Source organism: Astyanax mexicanus, chromosome 6, assembly GCF_023375975.1.
Source record: "Astyanax mexicanus isolate ESR-SI-001 chromosome 6, AstMex3_surface, whole genome shotgun sequence".
Taxonomy (NCBI): domain Eukaryota; kingdom Metazoa; phylum Chordata; class Actinopteri; order Characiformes; family Acestrorhamphidae; genus Astyanax; species Astyanax mexicanus.
In genome coordinates, this window is record NC_064413.1 from 44,607,761 (window position 1) to 44,629,025 (window position 21,265).

At 36.6% G+C, this 21,265-nt stretch overlaps 1 protein-coding gene across 4 annotated transcripts in view; it reads left to right on the forward strand.

Moving 5' to 3' along the window:
• Window positions 1–21,265, forward strand: part of LOC103047759 (piezo-type mechanosensitive ion channel component 2) — a 198,019-nt gene that overhangs the window by 78,806 nt on the left and 97,948 nt on the right. For all 4 annotated transcript variants that reach the window (XM_022673427.2, XM_022673428.2, XM_022673425.2 and 1 more), the window contains exon 4: window positions 3,964–4,006. In XM_022673427.2, the coding sequence (XP_022529148.2) occupies window positions 3,964–4,006 (43 nt within the window). The remainder of the gene's footprint in view (window positions 1–3,963; window positions 4,007–21,265) is intronic.

The window sequence follows — 21,265 nt, forward strand, 5'->3', positions numbered from 1 at the left end:
AAATCAAAGAAACTCCTCATTTTTAAGTTGCCCTTTTTTTCTGAGGTGTATTTTAATCCAGTTTAACCATTCAGCACTCAGTTCCTTTTAGATAATGCAGTCAACTCATTTTGTGTCAGTGTGTGTGTGTGTGTGTGTTTGTGTGTGTAGCAATACACACTCTATCTTATTTTTTTTTTCCTAAATTGTAAATTAATACTGAAGTCATCCAGACTATGAGGGGACACATAATCACAATAAGCCACAACATTTAGGTATTTCTGAAGCTGGTAACTCTGATGAACTTATCCTGTGCAACAGAGCTATCTCTTGGTCTTTCTTTCCTGGAGAGGTCCTGATGACTGCCAGTTTCATCATGACGTTTGATGGTCTTTCCATGTGACTCTACCGCATAAAGCTGACTGAGAAAATACAGCCAAGATGTGCAAAACTGTCATAAGCAAAAGGTGTCTACTTTGAAGAATCTAAAATATAAATCAAATTTTGTTTTGTTTGACATTATTTTGTTTACTTCATAATTCCTTACGTTTTTCTTCATAGTTTGGATTAATTTAGTATGAATCCACAATGCAGAAAAAGAATACATTTTAATTTTAACTGGTTCTGTATGATGTTCTTTGTCAACTAGTCACTCGAAATATATGTTTTATATGGGGTGAACATGCTATAATTTGAGTTTCTGTAGCATATCTGCATTAGCATTAGCGTTAGCATACACTCAGTTCTGAGCATGCATTTTAATGCAGGTTTAAACGCAAAGAAAGCTTCTTTCCTTAATAGTTTAATATAGTTCCAGATATTATGTCTTTTTGTCATGATACACAATAAATAGTTAAATAGTTCAACACTGCAGAATGTAATTAAATACTTATGTATGTACCATCTGAGAACTCTCCTCAGTGCTGCCAGCTAGACAGTAAAATGTATTTTATTAGTGCCTTAATGACACCAGATGGAGTTTAAAACAAAGACTGAGAATAGCATTGGGATTAAAATAGACAATATCCAACTATCCTACTGAAATATGCTATCCTTACATTTATACTTAAGACAAACAGCTTCAGAATCATGTTGATTCTCTACTGACTCTAATAAAGGAAAGTAAACATCTTCGTCTTTGACATCTTGTAACTTCAGTGACTTGGACAAACCCACACTTCTGAGAACTGTGTAATGTTGTACAGCATGAGTCATATTTGTTTAACCTTCTGTAATATTACTCTACCACCTCAGTCCATATGATTCTTTCACTTTCAACAATGGTGCTGCATCTCCCAGCTTGTCCAGAAATGCATGTGTAAAATGTGTCCTTCAGCAATGGCTCAAATTAGGGATATTATAATAATCTTCCAGATTATAGGAGGAGCCCAAGAGCAAAAAAATACCAATTCACGCAAAATGCTGCTTTAAATATCATCCAAAGTACACTACTGCATATGGTGGCATAGACAGAATATGTGCAGGACCCCCCGAGAAACTCAGAACACCTAGAAGTGTCTGTGTAAACATAGTTAACCCACATTTCCAGGTACACACTCCTCACTCTACTGAGCTTTAGTGGACTTTAGAGACCCTCCATCATGCTATAGGAATGCATGTTGTGTGTGGACAGCTCGTTTCAGTGCTTTTATGCTCTCTCGATCGCATTTGATCCACAGCGTGAGGAAGCAGTCTTGAGGAACAGGAGGATGAAAACCTGGCTCTTTTCAAACACACTGGCTTTATGCGCGGCATCCAGCGTGATGACGGCTCTCCTGTGACCCACAGGGCAGCGCCGGTCCCCCCGCTGGTTGTGTGGTGCACTTTTTAACACATGCTTTCTATCAGTGGAATGTTGTAAATGAGGTGTTTGGAGGCTGTGAACACACTAGGTACAGTGTGTTCGTCCTGTTGGGTTTTCTGGTAGTAATTTCCAGCATCTGATGAAGTAGATGAAAGTTAGTACGCATCGTTCTCCGGGTCTGCCAGTGCCCTGCAAATTGGATTAAGCTAGATGTGTTTATATATGACATTTGCCATGTCTTCTGGAAGCTAAAGAACGCTGCACTGACTTGTGGGATATGTGTGTGGGGGTTGCTGCTTTAAAATGTGGTTGTGAGTTGCTTGTCTGTTAGCATGGGCAGTAGGGGTGGGCGAAATGGACCTAAAATAATATCATGATATTTCATGGTATTCTCGCGATAACGGTACTCTTGGTGATAAAAAAATTAAGAATACACTACTGCAACGAAATGAAAATTACATTTTACTATTGCATACGATATGATATGGCACACCCCTAACTGAGATATTAAAAAATATAAGAATTTTATCAGATTTACAACAAAAATCAATGATCCAGAATGTCATAATACTAATAATGCACTCCAAATATCTCCATATATCCATGATTAAAGTAAAGTAAATGATACTGAACAAATATAATCTGTCTCAAGTAGATATGTAATGAGAAATGAGTGTGAATATTTCTTTTGTTAAAAAACAGCAAAAAGTAGTACACTGATGTGATAATTAGGGGTGGCACGATATTTTAAGGTATACTATCGTTTGCGATATTCAAAAATGTTGCCGATATTATCACGTACGATACGATATAGCACACCCCTAATGGGCAGTTCTTGCCACATAGCAAATTTCTGGAGTTGAAAAATCTGGAGTTAAAAAAAAAATGCGTATAAGTATTAAACTGTGTGAGTTTATTCTCCACCTTAAACTACAAGTTGAGTTAAGGGGAACTCTTTGGTGGTGTAGTATTTCAGAGTTTATTCCAAGGTGTTGGGGAGCGTGACTGAACTCTTTAATGATGGGCGTGTCTTCCAATGCTAGTTTACCATCAGAGTGAAGTCTTGCCCACCAGGGCTCTACCTTCCATTGGGTGTTTCATGATATTTTATATCATGGTTGTTTGCCTAGTTGATGTGTTGTTGGCTGTAAGAGCAAGTTACCATCTTCTGCACTGTGAAGTGTGACAAAGTGCTGCCAATGCACTGAAAACTGCAGTGTTTTAAAATATTAATTTAATAACACAGTTTCTTGCATTAATTGTTAACACTGTGACAGAGTTTATGTTCAAAATAAATCCAGCTGAGAGCTGTATTTTACTCTGGATAGGATCAATATTTTAATCCCCACAACAGTTCAGATTTAACTCCTGAACAGAGTTAAAAGGTCAACTCTAACTCTGTCATAGAATGTTTTCGATGGTCATGCATATACACTTAAAATGAGTTGAAAATGAGAATAAACTGCCGGTCAAGATAATTAAATACCACTCTCTGGGCTGGCCACTGTGGGTGGTAATGGCTTCTAAGATTCTATCCATCTACTATCTATCAACATCTACTATTAGGCCTCACTCTATAGACTCTATAAACTCTCTGATAAATCACATCCCCTTTCAATAAGCACTCTGGCTGCTGTTCAGCCTCACAAGAAAACACCTCAAAACTCAAACAGTTGTGGTAGGAGTTTTTTTTTTTAAGCAGTCTGCTATCGTAAAACATCTTCATGAGCCATTTACATTCTGCTATCCCTTGACTTTTGACTTTTCACTATATACATTAATTGTGTTGCCACCTCACAATACATATCGATTAAATCAATAAAAAAATTTAACACACTAATACTCTGTGATTAACTGTGATAACTGACGCACTTGTTCTTCTTAAGACTTAAGACGTTTTTATAGTGGATATTTAAATTTAAATAGAGGAATAATTGTTAAAAATGTACATGTAAAAATGCAGTGGTGTCAATTAAATTACTAGTATGAAACCAACGTTGGGCACTGGAATAAAGACTGCATGACCAGTTGGATAGAGTGCAGTCTTTAGTTATAGAATATAGACTTTAGAAGTGCTTCAACATGATGAGTGGTGCTGAAAACAATGGAGGTTATTCTTGATCATTAAATATTTGCTTTCAAAAAATTAAAAAGCTTCCCTTTTCTCTCTTGTTTTGCAGGTTCATCGTGGGAGAAGTCAATAAGACAGCTGGGCTTTGAAAGGTAGGAGTGCGTTGCCTCCAGATTACAAATCACGCTGGACACAGTTTACATGTTGATGCTGACAGCAGAGAATTTATGGCATTGTACTGGAGACACATTTTGTTTCTCCCAACAAGCCAGGAGACTATGCAGAGGAATAGTTCATCAAGCTCTGAGAACAGAATCAAAAGGGCGTGAAACATCAAAACATATACAAAACATAACTGACCCAGTTAGTGAACAAAGGCCTGGACATGAGGCCTGGACAGAATTTACCAAGTGTGACTCAGAAAGCCTAAATAATATTCTCTGCTTGTTGTCTAGACTGCTTTGAAAGCAGAGTTATGTGTAGTAATTAATAGTCAAAATAAAATGTCAGAATAGCCCTGTAGCATTCCAGGTTCTCGTCATAACAAAACACACACAAAAAACGTTTGTATCAGATTATTTCTAACTACAATTGGACCCTCGTTCCCTCCACTGGGCTGTTTTATATTCCCAGTAAGCACAAAGCAGAAAGCAGAAATTTAACCACAGTATATTTATTTTTGGTTGGCCACACACAGCTGTAACCATCTGTCCATCTCACCGCCATCTCTGTCTACCAAAGCACATATACTTTACAGACTTTACTAACACATGCACTTCTAATGGTGGGGCACTGTTTATTTTACACACTATTTAGTGTAGTATTGTGTGGATTGTGTGGATTGGGATGCAGCCTTTTCGATTGCTCCACACATACAAGTTGCCCCTCCCCCGCCCAGTGTTACTAAACATGCAACTATTTCAGCTATTCCCAAGCTGCTGTTCCCAGCTCTTTTTTTTATTATTTTACATTTTGTTCTCAAATCACAACTTAGAAATTGTGGCTATCCACCAAGGCATTATTTAGAATAGACGTTACTTAAAGCCCCACTAGGTAGGATTTCCTTGATTTTTATATTTTTTTAAGAAGTAAAATTACAGCTTGAAACTCACTGCAGCACTGCATTGAGGTGTAATAGGAGGAATAGCGGTGCTCTCCTGTCTGTGCCGGAGCTCCTCTGAGCTCAAACCAGACTCTGTAAGTTTTCCGAGGAGGCCGCGACCAACGCTCAGGAAAACTGCGACCTGCTTTCCGACCTTTAGTTCTAACAGTTCTACAAGGACTACTGGTTCATTCTTTACAAACTAACATACAGACACTCTGGCAGAAGCTGGAAAGAGACCGAATATGTCTGTGAAAGCCAGAAAACGAGATAAAGAAACTAATCCGCCCGAAACATTTATTACACTCTGCAACTGTAGGGGGAGCCCGCGAGCATAAATCTCAATTCTTCCTAGTGGAGCTTCAATTAGAAGCACTAGGCATGTTCTAAAATTCAAGCCAACAATAACTTAAATAAAAGTAAAGGGTTCAGAGCTAAAAAAATATTTGTTTCTGATTTGATTTTAATTACTTTTCAATTTGCAGGGGCAATCGCCAAACCCTTTCATTATGACTCCCCTATTAGTATTAGTAATGCTCCCAACATTTGTATGGTGAAGACAAGCAAACAAGCGGCTAGGGTAGAATCTAGGATTCTAACTGGTGAACCTCAAATCATAGTAGCAGCACCTTTTTCCTGCTTATTCTATTCATCCTGAGACCCCATAAACATTATAATGGCAGCAACTTAATTTCAGATTTTTTTTTTTTTTTAATACAGTTTTTAGAGACCCTCCCTTTCCCTTAAGATAAAAGCCCTGACTATAAGGGCAGGTCAAGATCATGCTCATCTCCTCTAGATTTGTTTTCTCATCTCCTCTTACGGTGGAAATGTCCTATCTACAATTCATTTGTAGCGGATTTAATGTTAAGACTAATTGCTGGAAAAAAAAGAATGTGGTAAATGTGGGCAGATAGCTTTATGCCCATATGTTTATTGTGAGAATGCAAAGATACGATCAAGTTCTAAGAATTATTTGTATCATTAGCTTCATGATCAGGTGCTGAGCTGGTTAACCAACAGTCCCGTTGTGAAACAACAAACTGAAAATTATTTTTAACTGAAATAAATTATTATTTTTTGTGGGTCCTTTGTGATTTCCAGAGTGATAACTTCCTCTAATTAAAGAAAGGCTAATAACAACCAGTTCACTTGGGCACAACATCAGGCACCCATGTATTAGTATAACCCATAAAGAACTGTGTTTATAACATCCAACATTTTTTTCAGTTTGGAAATCTTACATCCAATCCAACAATCCAATCCAGAACAATACATTGAAAAAAAAAAGCATTAACTATTTTAGTACCATTGATTTTGAATACCTTTGTATTGCCAAATGGGGCGTAGTGAAAGATGATATTGAGTACAAATTGTTTTGAAATGCTCCGTTCAGTTGATGAGGATCATACATTTTACCAATGAAGTGTGGAGCCACTTTGAGCTTGTTATTGGTATAAAATAGTGATTTTTATGCATGCCCCTATCATAGAATTGTAAGCCTGTTGGGATCATTGGCTAAAAGTGCTGCATTTCAGAATGCTGGGTGTAAGCGGAGGGGGTGTTAATATATTCAACAAAAGTTTATACTGGTTATCATGTTTCACTTCACCCCAAGTCCATTCCACAATGGGGTTCTCCTTTAAAAAGTGCCTTTTCGGGGCGCCGAGTGGTCAGAGTCTAAAGTGCTGCCACTATGAGCAGGAATTCGCAGGTTTGAACCCCAGCCCATGCAGCTTTGCCATCAAGCTGGCAATTTGCCTTGCCCCCTCTGGGTGGGTAGATGGCGCCCTCTCCCCACATCACTCCTGCGGTGATGTCTACAGCACAGGGCGTCTGTGAGCTGATGTATCGTAGCCGAGCTGCTACGATACATCGACGTTTCGACGTCAATTGGGGAGTAAAAGGGAAAAATTAGAAATAAAATTATATAAAAAAGTGCCATTTCCTCAGACATCTAATTAACCAAAACTAATCTTTAAAAAGCTTCTACTGAAACGTTCTTCATGGGTTCTTTAACTGAATCACGAATCCTTTTTGACCCATTTATTTCTTAGTATTTAGGGTTAATTTATATCCGAAAGAGCAGCTACTAATATGCTGGTCTGTGTACGCTTCATATCCTACAGTACTTTGACCGTAAAGACCGTGAGCCTGGGCTGCCGACTTCCTGTACTGGTGGCATATGGATTAATTGGCTTGTTGATAGAGCTTTAGCTCTTTCTCACGCCTAACAATTAGCTTGAGGAGGGATAATTAGATGAGGTCAGTGCTGGAGTGCTGGAGTTGAAGCAGAGTTAAATTCAGTAATGAAAATAAATACCATACACTAGTGTTTGTCTCAGTAAAGGAGCAGACGTGTTCATTTCCTTAAATCAAAGCAAGCCTCTGAACTGCACCCTGAGACAGCAGGACTGGCAGCAGGCAGACAATCGAATCAGTCATTAGGAGGACATAGTGGGTGGCATCACTCAAACAAGATTCCCTGTTATTCCTCATGCTGGTAATCATGTTTCCTGGCCTGTGTGTTATTTGTCCCTGTGTTAGCCGTGTGTCTGTGGGCCGCCGGGGCTGCTGCTGCTGCTGCTGCTGCTGCTGGAGTCTGCAGTGGCTCAGCTGTGCTGGCGGCTGCCTGGCCGCCTCCTGTTGAGTGGTGGGAGGCAGGAGAGGCAGGTGACTGATGCTGATGAATGCAAGTCAGCCAACAGTGTCTGATCTGCTCGCTGAGAGATGGCCTCCACTTACGCAGAGAAGCCTGTGCTATAATCCACTTCACTGAAGAGCTGAGAAAAACAGAGATGAGAGAATACATTTTTAATTATCATTTTTAATACTAAACAAAATAAAAAAACAATAAAACAGAGCTGAAAATAGGAAAATATAATGCTTTAAAAAATATCAGTTATACACAATATACTGCACATAAACTATTGTGTAACTTTTTGCAGAGTATTTAAAAATTATTTGAAAGACAACCATTATATTAGTCACCATTCTGAAAAAGAAGACAAGATTTTGTTCCAGGAATTCAAGTTTTAATCCTTTAGACCTGTAATGGACAGTCCCATGGCTTTCAGTTAACAGCTGTGCTGAACTTGTCAAGAGTTCATTACATGCATGAGAGCATCAGTTGTAAAGTTGTGAAGAAGTAGAGTTACAGGTATACAGTGAATAGCTCTATTTGAGTAATGTTCTAATACATATTATGGCAAAAACTACTCAACTTAGTAAAGATAAAAATACTTTAAGTAATATCAGTAAGGTCAGTCAATCCAAAAAAAAAAAAATCAAGAACTTTGTAAGTCTCTTCAAGTGCAGTTTGCCAAATGTAATGTAATGTAATATAATGTAATGTAATGCAGTCACAAAGAGCATCAAAAGCGCTATGATGAAACTGGCTCTCATCAGGACCACCTCAGAAAAGGAAGAGCAAAAGTTTCTTCTGTTGTACAGGATACATTCTGTACGACTGGAGTATTTTGATTTGTTTAACACTTTTAAATTTACTGCATAAGTTTTTTGTGTTCCTTCATAGTCTGGATGACTTCTGTATTCATTTGCAATGTAAAAAAACATTAAATAAGAAGGTGTGTTTAGACTTTTGACTGGTACAGATTGTAACCATGCATTTCTGTTTTTTACTATCATAATTACATTGGTGGCACTTTAATAATCAGATTAATAGACTAAAATCAATCATTGTGGGACTCCAGAAGAAAATTCTAAAATTGTTACAAAAAATTTTCTTTTTTTTTTGCATTATTTTAAAATATAAAAAAAAAGCCCAGGATAAACGTCTTAAATATTGTTGTTGTTTTTTAAGAAATCCTGAAGCATTTATGAGGAATCATCACAGTTGCCTACACTGAATACCATAGAAAATCCTGTGTGGGATTTAAAATACTCAATTACATCATGCAAACCCCTTTAAATATTAGTGAACTGGAGGAGGTTGATCTTTAAAAATGTGCTATGGTTCTTCAGGAATGCTGCCAGAAGCTGGTATCTCTTTGTGCATCACAGTTATAACATCTCGTTGCAGTAAAAGGGTGCTCTACTAAATACAAAAAAGTTATAGAGTTATAAATCTTGAACTGTCATAGTCAATAAAAGTGGCATTTTGTGTTGAATTAAAAAACCCATGCTATATTCTGTATGTACAGCTCTTAAAAATGATGAATTTCTTTAATTTTACCAAATTGAAAACCTCTGGAATATAATTAAGATAAAATCATGCTTCAATTTTTGCACCAGGAGTGGCATAAAGTTATACAAAAGCAGTGTGTAAGACTGGTGGAGGAGAACATGCCAAGATGCATAAAAAAACTGTACATGGAAGAGTGCCACATCAGTACACACTGAGAACCCCAAGAGTAAGAGCCATCTCAAGGAGCGTATAGTACAGAGCGTACAGAGTGAGTGAGTGAGTGCATTCAGCAGCTGGATGTGGTTGAGACATGTACGCCTCTGGCGCTGCTCTACAGTGGGGTACTGACAGACACCTGTAATTTACCTGCCTGTCAAAGAAAGTATAGTATGAACCATATGTGTAGAAGCTATGAGGAAATTACGATAACCAGGTTACATAAGAACATGTCTGCTGTAGCGTCTGTCGTCTGTCAGCCCCAATGAGTCAGGATTAGGTAACATACAAGCGAATAAATAATAATAAAAAAAGAACAAAAGAAGGTCTGGAAAAAATGCTATTTATAGGTATATGGTTGAGTAAAATGAACATTGTTGTTTTATTCTATAAACTACAGACAACATTTCTCCCAAATTCCAAATAAAATTTTGTCATTTAGAGCATTTATTTGCAAAAAAAAATAAATAAAGAGAAATCGCTGACATCAAAAAATGCAGAGCTTTCAGACCTCAAATAATACAAAGAAAACAAGTTCATATTCATAAAGTTTTAAAAGTCCAAGAAATCAGTATTTGGTGGAATAACCCTGTTTTTTTAATCACAGTTTTCGTGCATCTTGGCATGTTCTCCACCACCAGTCTTACACACTGCTTTTGGGTAACTTTATGCAACTCCTGGTGCAGAAATGCATGCAGTTCAAAGCTTGGTTTGATGGCTTGTGATCATCCATCTTCCTCTTGATTATATTCCAGAGGTTTTTAAATTGGTAAAATCAAAGAAACTCATACTTTTTAAGTGGTCTCTTATTTTTTTCAGAGCTCTATATATAATAAGTGTATTGCTTTAGAAATGTTACTCTGAATAAGTGCATGGGAATTTGTGGACTGTAGTTTAAGTATATGGTAAGCAGTTTTATAAGTCTTACCTACAGGGCACTGAAGTGGGCCGTTACACTGAGGAAGAATGGTAAAGTCTGGCAGTGTTTCCTCTGGGGGTTCTGATAAGACGGTATCTGATGCCAGAGCATGCTGAGCCTGCAGGATTTTGTGGAATCTGTTGTTTGGTTGTCTGTGCTGTGGCTGGATGTGTTTGTCTCTAATCATATCAGCATTTCCCTTCTTGTTCTGAAGCCTGCAGAACAGCATGTGAATGTTATCAATTTCCTTTAGTTTTGGAGAACAGTGTTTGTGCATATCTACAGCCTTTCTTGCGCTTAACATTTTGTTTTGTCTAGAAAATAAGAAATACCGTTGACAGGTGATTTACTGCTACAGTTTGCAAAAGTTGGCCCAGATTTTTTTTAGAATTGGTCTCAAGATTCTCTATTCTCACATTTTTTAATCAACATCAATAATGACAATACCATAACTAATTTCTTAGATATTCACTGGGGAATTTACTAGTTTACTCTTGAAAAAAAAGATGCTACATAAGGGTATTTGAGTAATGGTTGGTTGGTTGGTTGGTTGGTTGGTTGAGTTTAACGCCACATCAGCTCGTCAGCTATTTCGTGGCAGGATAGGTATTTTTTATTCACAAGGTTCTATGATCTCGTCCTTAGATGAGGACTCGTAGGTTGGTAACAGTTAAAAAGGTCAGTACTTTGTTTGCATTGTCTTTGTTGAAAATGTCCACTAGTGTATCTGACAGGCAGAGTTTTTGTTTCGTAGATAAGTATCTTGGGCATTCGGTAAATATATGTTTTATAGTAATAGTTCGTTGGCACACATCACAATGTGGGGGTCTTTCGCCCTTCAGTAAAAAGGAGTGCGTCAGTCTGGTGTGGCCAATGCGGCATCTTGAGTAAATGACTTGATCCCATCTATTGTCTACATACGTGTTGGTGACACGATCAATTTTGGGATTGAGCTCGTACAGTTTGCTGTTTATTTGGGTGTTCCATTCGTTTTGCCACTTCTCATTAATGTATTTGTGAATTAGGGCCTTCACGTCTGTTGGTGGGAGTTTGCAGTTTGAGTAATAGCATAGATCTGTGTGTTTTTTTTTTAACTTGTAGGTGATGTGACCCATCAGTGGGCTGCAGGGGAAAACTTGGGGTAGCCCTGTTTTAAAAATTAAAAATATTTCATGACTTTATTGCACTGAAACTCAGGCTTAGTCCAGGGTTAAGCTGAGCTAAAGGTGTTGCCATGTGGGTCAGCCAGACGTCTTACTATACCAGTGTTTCTGTGTTTTTTTTTTTTTAGTTATTATAATAAATGTCTGAATCTACTGTGAGTTGCGCATGACAAAGGCTTTGTAAATTGACATTTTTCACAATATGCAATTTTTCATTTATTTTCTTAAGGTATTTGAAACAGCATAATTTTATCTGAGTTACTGTAGCCTCTGTTGAACTTGAAGCATCAAATATTCTTCAGCCTGCCATTTACTGGATGTTATTTATTTTCATTTATGACATTTTTTCCTGTTAAATGAATCCCATTAGTCTAAAAGTTCAAGCAATGCTCAAACCAGTCCTTGTGGCACCAACAATTATGACACACTTAGGATGTACTCAACACTAGGTAATCCGTGTCGTTCCATCGCAAGCATGGCTCTTTTGACTAGTGTGATCGCTCCGACTCTACAACAGTACACATGCAGTGTAAGAACAAGGTGATGTGATGTTCCTGTAAACAAACAGGGCAGTGTTGTGCCGAATTCAGCACCCCCGCCAGAAAAAGCACCCTCTCTCTGAAGCGCGACACTATATTGCCATGTATGGATCCATGAATGAGATAACCATTTTGACATTTGGCACGTATTTCTAAGTAAGTTAAAGCAGATTATCTCCACTTTTATCAAGAAGACAAGAAGTACACGCTCCAGAGAGAGGGTGCTTTTCATGGCAGGGGTGCTGAATTCGGCAAGAACACTCTTAGAATCACCTGAGATTATGATGTTCCCCCATTCTGAAGGGTTGGTAAATACACAAACAGATATGGTCCATATCTGCGGGATTTTATGCATTGCAATCGATGCTAATAATAACAATGATAATTAGTGCTGGCTCTGTAAGTGTATAAAATTTAGCTTTGTAACTTATTTGCAAGGTCAATGGAAATATAATATTAAGAAATTTAAGTGCTCTGTCAAAATGTAGCTGCCGTTTTGTCTCTTTAAATGTGTCTTCTGCAGGATAAACGAGTTTTATTCCTGAACCAGTGATAAAGGTCATTAAAACACAAGGGAGAATGCAACAGGCTACATGAGTCCTGAATCGTGGCACTGTGCTGCGTGTTGTACTTGGACAGAAAGCGAGCAGCCTAAGGCCTCAGAGGCCATTGCTGCTCTGTGCGTGTGGACCTTCTCTTATTTGCTGTACAAATAATTCAGCAGTAATTGCTGTCTGCGAGGTTCACAGGTCTTTATTAGGGATTAGAGAGGAAGTGAACATGGTGTTAATGCTCAAATCCTTACGCGCCAAACACATTAATATATCGCCCAGGGCAAGGCAGCGGTTCACCAAACACGTGCCTGGATATAGGTGCTTCTGATTGCTTAAAATGATAAAAAAAACTTGACTCACGTCAAGAAGTGCGTTATGTAGATATGAGTCACGTCAAGCCATTAGCACCTTCCTTCCTTTGGGTGGTTTGAACCTTGTTAAATGTCTATGTATAGGATGTTCCGTGCTTCCATAAACTCAAAGAAGGTGCCTGAGAAGCTCAAAACTGAAAACAAGAAAAAAAAACGAAGTGTGTTTTTGAGCTGTCCGTGCCCTGAAGCGAGCTGCTGTGCAGAACCGTGGCTCTGCCTGCCTCACTGACTCACTCTGCAAACAACAGGGCTAAATGATTAACACTCAAAGCCTGCCAGTCCTCCATTTTGCTAGGATTGAGATAAACATACTGTTTGAGTTGATTCGAAGTGTTTTTGAGGTCAGAGCTGATGTAAAATATTGCTTTTATTCGTCTAAACAAAAAAAAATAAAAATCATGTTGCATTCTTTTTAATTCAAACTATTTATTTGAGCTAAATAAAGCCAGTTAAATTGCTTGTTGTCACATGGACATTTTTTTATATAGTGCAGGAATCTTGGTTAATGAGTTAGCAGGATAAATTTGAGCTCCAGATGTGAGCATTTGGAATTGACTGGATGTTTTCTTTTTTTTTTTTAGATGAATGGAGCTGAAAATAGGATCAAATCTTCATCTTTGTAATAATAAATAGTCGCATTTAAAGTCTTAGCTAACAAAAAACACACAATTTTGCAACGTCTTCATTACAAATGGTTGAAACAATCACGGTCATTGATGGAAAATATGTGAACCTCGAATATAACGACTTTTTAAAAAGATGATAATTGGTATCAGGTGTTCCAGTACATGAATGCAGTCCAGAATATTTCAGAAACTTCATTTGCCGAACTGATTTATTGGAACACTGTCTGGTTGGATTTGTCTCAAATGCTCAATTAGACCATTATGTCAATACTTGAGTGTTTTAATTTGGTCATTTTTGCCAAGGGTGCCCATAAATCTAGAGGATCCATTAGTTCATGATGAAAGGAATTCAGCAGCAGTGATACTCTTGTTATATTCTTAAAAATAAAAGCGCCAAATAGTTTTTTTTTTTTTTCCTGAGGGATACCACTTTTATTACTACTACTTCTACTATTACTTTACATATTGAAGTACTGCAGGATTGCTTCACTGTAATATGTGGGTTAAATAAGTTTCCATAACTTTTATATTACAGACATTTGGGTTTCACTTGAATCAATTATGCCAAACAACACAAAAATAAAATAAAATAGCTGAGATAAAGCAAAAGTTAGTTTGTGTACTGCAGTCCTCTAAGTTGTTTCAGTAAAGTATCTGCTGGCCTTTAGGGTGTGCTTTATATTTGATGAGTAAAACTCATCCTGCTTCATCCATTCACATACTAGACGTATTTTCCCCACTGCATAGTCATTCCACCCACACCTTTGTAATTAATTAATTAATTAATGTATTTTTTGTATTACTGTTACAGTGTTAATTTAACAGTTACAGTGTTGAAGATGTAGTGAAGTCCAGTATTAGGGGTGGGCGATATGGTCCTAAAATAATATCACAATATTTCATGGCATTTTCACGATAACGATACTCTTGGCGATATGACAAAACACTGAATGACAAAAATAATAATTTCAAAAATACACTACTGCAACAAAATGAAAATTACATTTTATTATTGCATATGTGTCAAGTTACTCCGAAATCTGCTCCAACCTCTGCTTTAACTTGAAAAGAGCCTTAGCCAACTACTGGGATTTTACGGCACAACTTAGTAAACCAGTTTTGATCTCCTTCTTTGGTGATTTATTGAAGGATTTCTCTTCATTTAGTTTACATATAGGTTGAAAACCTTAATAACACAAAAACACAAAAATAGAAACATTACTTAAATTAGTATGCATTTTTCCTTAAATTAACAGGAAATAAAGCTACTCTTAGCAATTAAATTAACTATAACATACAAGTGTTTTATATTAAACTTAAAATAACATGGCTATGCCTCATGCTAACTGAAACTTGCTTGTGAGCTAGCTAGCCTGCACAGCACTTCATCAAAAACATATTTTTAATAGTTTTTAAACTCACAAATGCTAGCATCAACATTTAAAATGTAAAGTTCAAAGTCTTTCACCAGTGGTGTCCCGGTAGATGGCCAGTAGGTAGAGCTTTTTCTCCTTTTATTTCTTCAGATTTAATTTGCTAGTTTTCCTACAGCACTCTCTCTCTCTCTAGCTCACACAGCACTCTCCCTGCACACCTCTAACTGAGATATAAAAAAATACAAGAATTTTTATCAGATTTGTAACAAAAGACAATGATCCAGAATGTCATGATACTAATAATGCTCTCCAATTATCTCTCTATATATATCCAAGATTAAAGTAAAATAAATTATATAATCTGTCTCTAGTAGATATATAATGGGAAATGAGAACAGTGTGATTTTTTCTTTTGCTTAAAACAGTAAAAAAAGTAACACCCTGATGTGATAATTAGTGGTAGATGATATGGCACAATATTTCAGGGTATAATATCATTCATGATATTGAAAAATCTCAAGTTCGAGTCGAACACATTTATGGAACTTAGTCTATATGAGTAATTACAGGCAGAAATAGTAGCCAGGGCTACCGTTTACCCTCAAAGACCCTCGCCTATTCTCACCACATTTCCCAGACTGACTGGAAACAAGCTGAAGAGCTGGAAGGGCTATTATGGGCAGATCATTTCCCCCTGGGGATGTACCCTGTTTGGAATACGGTCAGGGAACAGCCATTGTTATGGGTAAGCATGTCAGACTCTCGACAGTGGAACAACCGGTGGCCTTATATCCATACGCCAAATTGCTGAATGTCAATTAGTTCCTGAATTCTATTATCCGTGTTTCCACATCTACGTAAGAAAGTGATCAGGTTTCAGACGGACTGATAGGAAGAAGAGGAAGGTCAGTCTGAACCAATTCACTCTCAGTGATGACATGCTTTATCCAGAAATCATTACATTGATTCATATTACACCGGGAGCAGTTATTCACAGTAATAAGATCCGGCTTAACAACAGAAGTCAAATTAGGAGGATGTTTAAAGTCTAGAACCAAACAGAGTTTTAACTCCTTACTCTACAGGAGCCTGTAGGTTCAGTTCCTCAGCTAGTTAGTAACTAGTCTTAGAAATGTATAATCAGGATACTGCATCTTCAGGCACAGAACATTCTTAAGAGCCAAAATAAACAGAAATAGCTTCTACACCAGAGCCATTTTTGCATTTAACAATGCAATGTAACTGTGTGTGTCGAATACTGTGGTGATTAATGTTTTATACATGTCTGTGTCTTTAATTGTTGTGTTTTAGGGTTTGTGTTAAATGTACTTGCACTTCGAAGTTTTTGCACTTTAAAGGAAATAAACTTCAGTTTTGCTGTTTTATACAATGACAATACAGACCTTCATTGATTTATTCATTATGACTTTATTTGTAATTTATTCAGAATTTCTCTCACTAGTTACTGAATAACAGTAATTGGTTTAATAGATATAAATTTTAGTATTAGTTATTCCGTAACTCATTTATAATTCAGTAATAAAGTTACTAGAGTATAAAAGTTTAATTTAGCGAATACAAAAAGTAAGTATTGTACTGTTTTAGTGTCCGAGAAGAAAAATGATATGAAGAGTAAAATTTACTTGAAATGATGTCATACAAGAACCATGTTTATTTATAATCTATTTTGATCTGATATTATAACAGTAATCCTAAAAGGAACTAAAATGTAATAATTGTTTTAAGCAATTTTCTAAATAACTCATTCTAAATGACGTATTAAAGGTGCAAAGAAACCACATAGAGTTGTGAGCATCTGTATCTAATTAAATATAAAACTTTTTTATTTTCAGAAAATTTTAAAGCACAGTTAATCTGCCTTTTTTTATTTCGCCTAGACCTGTGAAAACCTTTAGACATGCGTTGGTACAGGGTTTAACAAATAAGAAAAATTATAATTTTTACATACAGTAAAAGTAACGTATAGGGAGTGACATGACATGAAATACTAATGTGACTTCATAAAGCTTAGAGTATTGACAATTAATGTTTTAGATTTGCATTTTGAATTAGACTTTTGTGGGAAATAGAGAGTTAAATAAAATTAAAATTAGCTACAGAGGCTGTGTTTGACTTCTCACCAAAATGATGTAAATAAACTGCGTTATTAACTTCTAGAGTATGGAAATGAGCTTTAAAACAAGCAGAAACCAATAATCTGCTCATGTGCTAATAAAGAAACTAAAATTCCAAGACAATCATTTATTTATGCACCAAAAATGCTCATATACAGTTGTGGTCAAAAGTTTACATACACTTGTAAAAAAAACATAATGTTATGGCTGTCTTGAGTTTTCAATAAGTTCTACAACTCTTATTTTTCTGTGATAGAGTGATCAGAACACATACATGTTTGTCACAAAAAACAGTCATAAAATTTGGTTCTTTCATAAATTTATTATGGGTCTGCTGAAAATGTCACCAAATCTGCTGGGTCAAAAATATACATACAGCAACAAAATTTGTCAATTTTGGTGATGTAGCGAGTTGTGTCAATCAAATTAGCTTCATGTCATGGCCTCTTCACTTCTTGTAAGTGATTCTGATTGACTACAGCTGTTGACTTCTCATGAGCCCATTTAAATAGGGCTCATTTGACCCAGTGATTAGACTCAGCTACAAAAGCTACAATGGGAAAGTCAAAGGAACTCAGTGTGGATCTGAAAAAGCGAATTATTGACTTGAACAAGTCAGGGAAGTCACTTGGAGCCATTTCAAAGCAGCTACAGGTCCCAAGAGCAACTGTGCAGACAATTATACGCAAGTATAAAGTGCATGGAACAGTTGTGTCACTGCCACGATCAGGAAGAAAACGCAAGCTATCACATGCTGCCGAGAGGAGATTGGTCAGGATGGTCAAGAGTCAACCAAGAATCACCAAGAAGCAGGTCTGCAAGGATTTGGAAGCTGATGGAACACAGGTGTCAGTCTCCACAGTCAAGCGTGTTTTACATCGCCATGGACTGAGAGGCTGCCGTGCAAGAAAGAAGCCCTTGCTCCAGAAAAGGCACCTTAAGACTCGGCTGAAGTTTGCTGCTGATCACATGGACAAAGATAAAACCTTCTGGAGGAAAGTTCTCTGGTCAGACGAAACAAAAATTGAGCTGTTTGGCCACAACACCCAGCAATATGTTTGGAGGAGAAAAGGTGAGGCCTTTAATCCCAGGAACACCATGCCTACTGTCAAGCATGGTGGTGGTAGTATTATGCTCTGGGGATGTTTTGCTGCCAGTGGAACTGGTTCTTTGCAGAAAGTAAATGGGATAATGAAGAAGGAGGATTACCTCCAAATTCTGCAGGAAAACTTAAAACCATCAGCCCGAAGGTTGGGTCTTGGGCGCAGTTGGGTGTTCCAACAAGACAATGACCCAAAACACACATCAAAAGTGGTAAAGGAATGGCTAAACCAGGCTAGAATTAAGGTTTTAGAATGGCCTTCCCAAAGTCCTGACTTAAACCCCATTGAGAACATGTGGACAGTGTTAAAGAAACGGGTTCATGCAAGAAAACCATCACATTTAGCTGAACTGCACCAATTCTGTCAAGAAGAGTGGTCAAACATTCGACCTGAAGCTTGCCAGGAGCTTGTGGATGGCTACCAAAAGCGCCTAGTTGCCGTGAAAATGGCCAAGGGACATGTAACCAAATACTAATGTTGCTGTATGTATATTTTTGACCCAGCAGATTTGGTGACATTTTCAGCAGACCCATAATAAATTTATGAAAGAACCAAATTTTATGACTGTTTTTTGTGACAAACATGTATGTGTTCCGATCACTCTATCACAGAAAAATAAGAGTTGTAGAACTTATTGAAAACTCAAGACAGCCATAACATTATGTTTTTTTACAAGTGTATGTAAACTTTTGACCACAACTGTATATAGTGGTAGTATGTTCCAAAGATCCTAACTAGTCCTCTTTGTGGATCTGATCCAAAATGGTTTAAAAGGTTTTTTTTTTCTAGCTTTTCTTCCTTAATTAATATATTTTGCATATAAATAAAATTTAAATTAGCTACAGAGGCTGTGTTTTACTTCTTACCAAAATGATGTTAATAAACTGCATTACTAACTTCTAGAATATGGAAACAAGCTTCAGAATAGACAGAAACAAATGAGCTGCTTAAGTGCTAATAAAGAAATTAAAATGTATTAACATAATCATTTATTAATGTACTAACTATGCTCATATATAGTGGTAGCAGGTTCCAAAGATCCTTACTAACACTGTTTGTGGAACTTGAGTAAGCAAATACTTTAGAAAGTTGGGTCAAGTTTATGCTGTTTTTGTCATCTGATTCAAAAGGTTTTAAATGTGTTGCTTTGGCAATATTTTTTTTAGCTTTTCTTCCTTAATTATTATATATTAACCACATTCTATATACACTGTAGACATCATGCAGGTTACTCTGTATCTGTAGTGATATAATAGTGTTGCTCTATCCATGTATGTCTTCCACTCATGAATCTTCATGTACTTTATCTGCTCCTTCCTTGACTTCTGATTCACCCCTAAGGGGTTCTTTGGCCCTTAACCTCAAAAGACGACACGGGTCACTCTTAAGTTTCCAGCCCTGGAGCCCTGAGTGTAGCTAAAGGTCCTGAGAACGGGAGTGGAGGAGAGTGGGAGAGGCCACTGGAAGCTGAAGGTGGGGAGGGCGGTATCACCAGGCAGCTGGGAGGCTGGCAGCAGCTTCAGTATGTTCAGTATGCTGACGTGGTGGGCTCCACAAATGAACGCTTTGAGGGGGAACACCCAGCCTCTTGGCATCTCATAAATAAAATGTAGTGGATTTCACAGAAATACTATCTACTTACACTCAGGCCTCATTAAGCCAACCACGCTATTCTGTCTGTGTGTGGTCCACACGATCCTTCTGAAAAACATATTCAGAATACTTTATTACTTTTATAAAATGTGCTGATTCTCTCAGCACAAAAAGATGGAGAAATTCTGAATGTTTAATTTATGTTCAATTTCAGAAAGTTAAAGAGTTTGTTGGGGTTAAAAATATTGATAAATGTAGAAGTATCTCATTATGTTTTATGATACTGTAGCTAATACATGGCATTCATGTAAAGATTGAGACTAGGGTTGCACAATATTGGACAAAAAACAGAGACCACCTAAATATGATACGTTTCTTTAATTTTACCAAATAGAAAACCTCTGGAATATAATCAAGAAGAAGATGGATGATTACAAGCAATCCAACCAGGCTGAAATGCTTGATTTTTTTGCACCAGGAGTGGTATAAAGTTATCTAAAAGCAGTGTGTAAGACTGGTGGAGGAGAACATGCCAAGATGCATGAAAGCTGTGATTAAAAAACAGGGTTAATCCACCAAATATTGATTTCTGAATTCTTAAAACTTTATGAATATGAACTTGTTTTCTTTGCATTATTTGAGGTCTGAAAGCTCTGCATCTTTTTTGTTATTTCAGCCATTTCTCATTTTCTGCAAATAAATGCTCTAAATGGCAATGTTTTTATTTGGAATTTGGGTGAAATGTTGTCCGTAGCTTATAGAATAAAACAATAATATTAATTTTACTTCGATATAAACCTAGAAATAGCAAAATCAGAGAAACTGATTCAGAAACTGAAGTGGTTTCTTCATTTTTTCCTGAGCTGTAGAATGTAATATTTTTATCACATGTTTATGCAAGATTGTAAAAAAAAAAAAAAAATTATATAGGGTAGAAATGCCCATATCGATTTTTTTTTGTCTGAAACCTAATTTTTGCTTTACATTCATTTTAATTCTACCACTTTTTTCAATACTACATTACAATTCTATATAAATATAAATAATATTTTTATTCTAAAAAAAACATTATTTGATATCAATTATTGACATATACCACTAAAAATGTTATTAACAGTTTATTACAATACAAGAAAAAAAATATTTTTGTGTTAAGAAAAGCATATGATATTGCATGTCCTGAAATGAAATTATTGCTTGTGCACACATTGCGATGACAATGCTGAAACAATATATTGTGTTTAAACCCGAGTGATCTTTTATTCCTAGAATTTGATTTAATGAGTCACAACATATAGTTTTGCTGACAATATATCAATATCTATTCTATTATATATATATATATATATATATATATATATATATATATATATATACTATAATAGCCACAGTATTGTGGTGTGTATTGTATTGGCAGAAATCTGTGGAAGAGTTTTAGTAATATATCAAAAATATATAGATAAAATCTTTGAATCTCTCTGATATCTTCCAATAACACTCAGACGAGCTGGTGAATCTTCTCAGAAGTGCTGTGAGGAAGATAACAGGACACTCTCATTGCGGATCT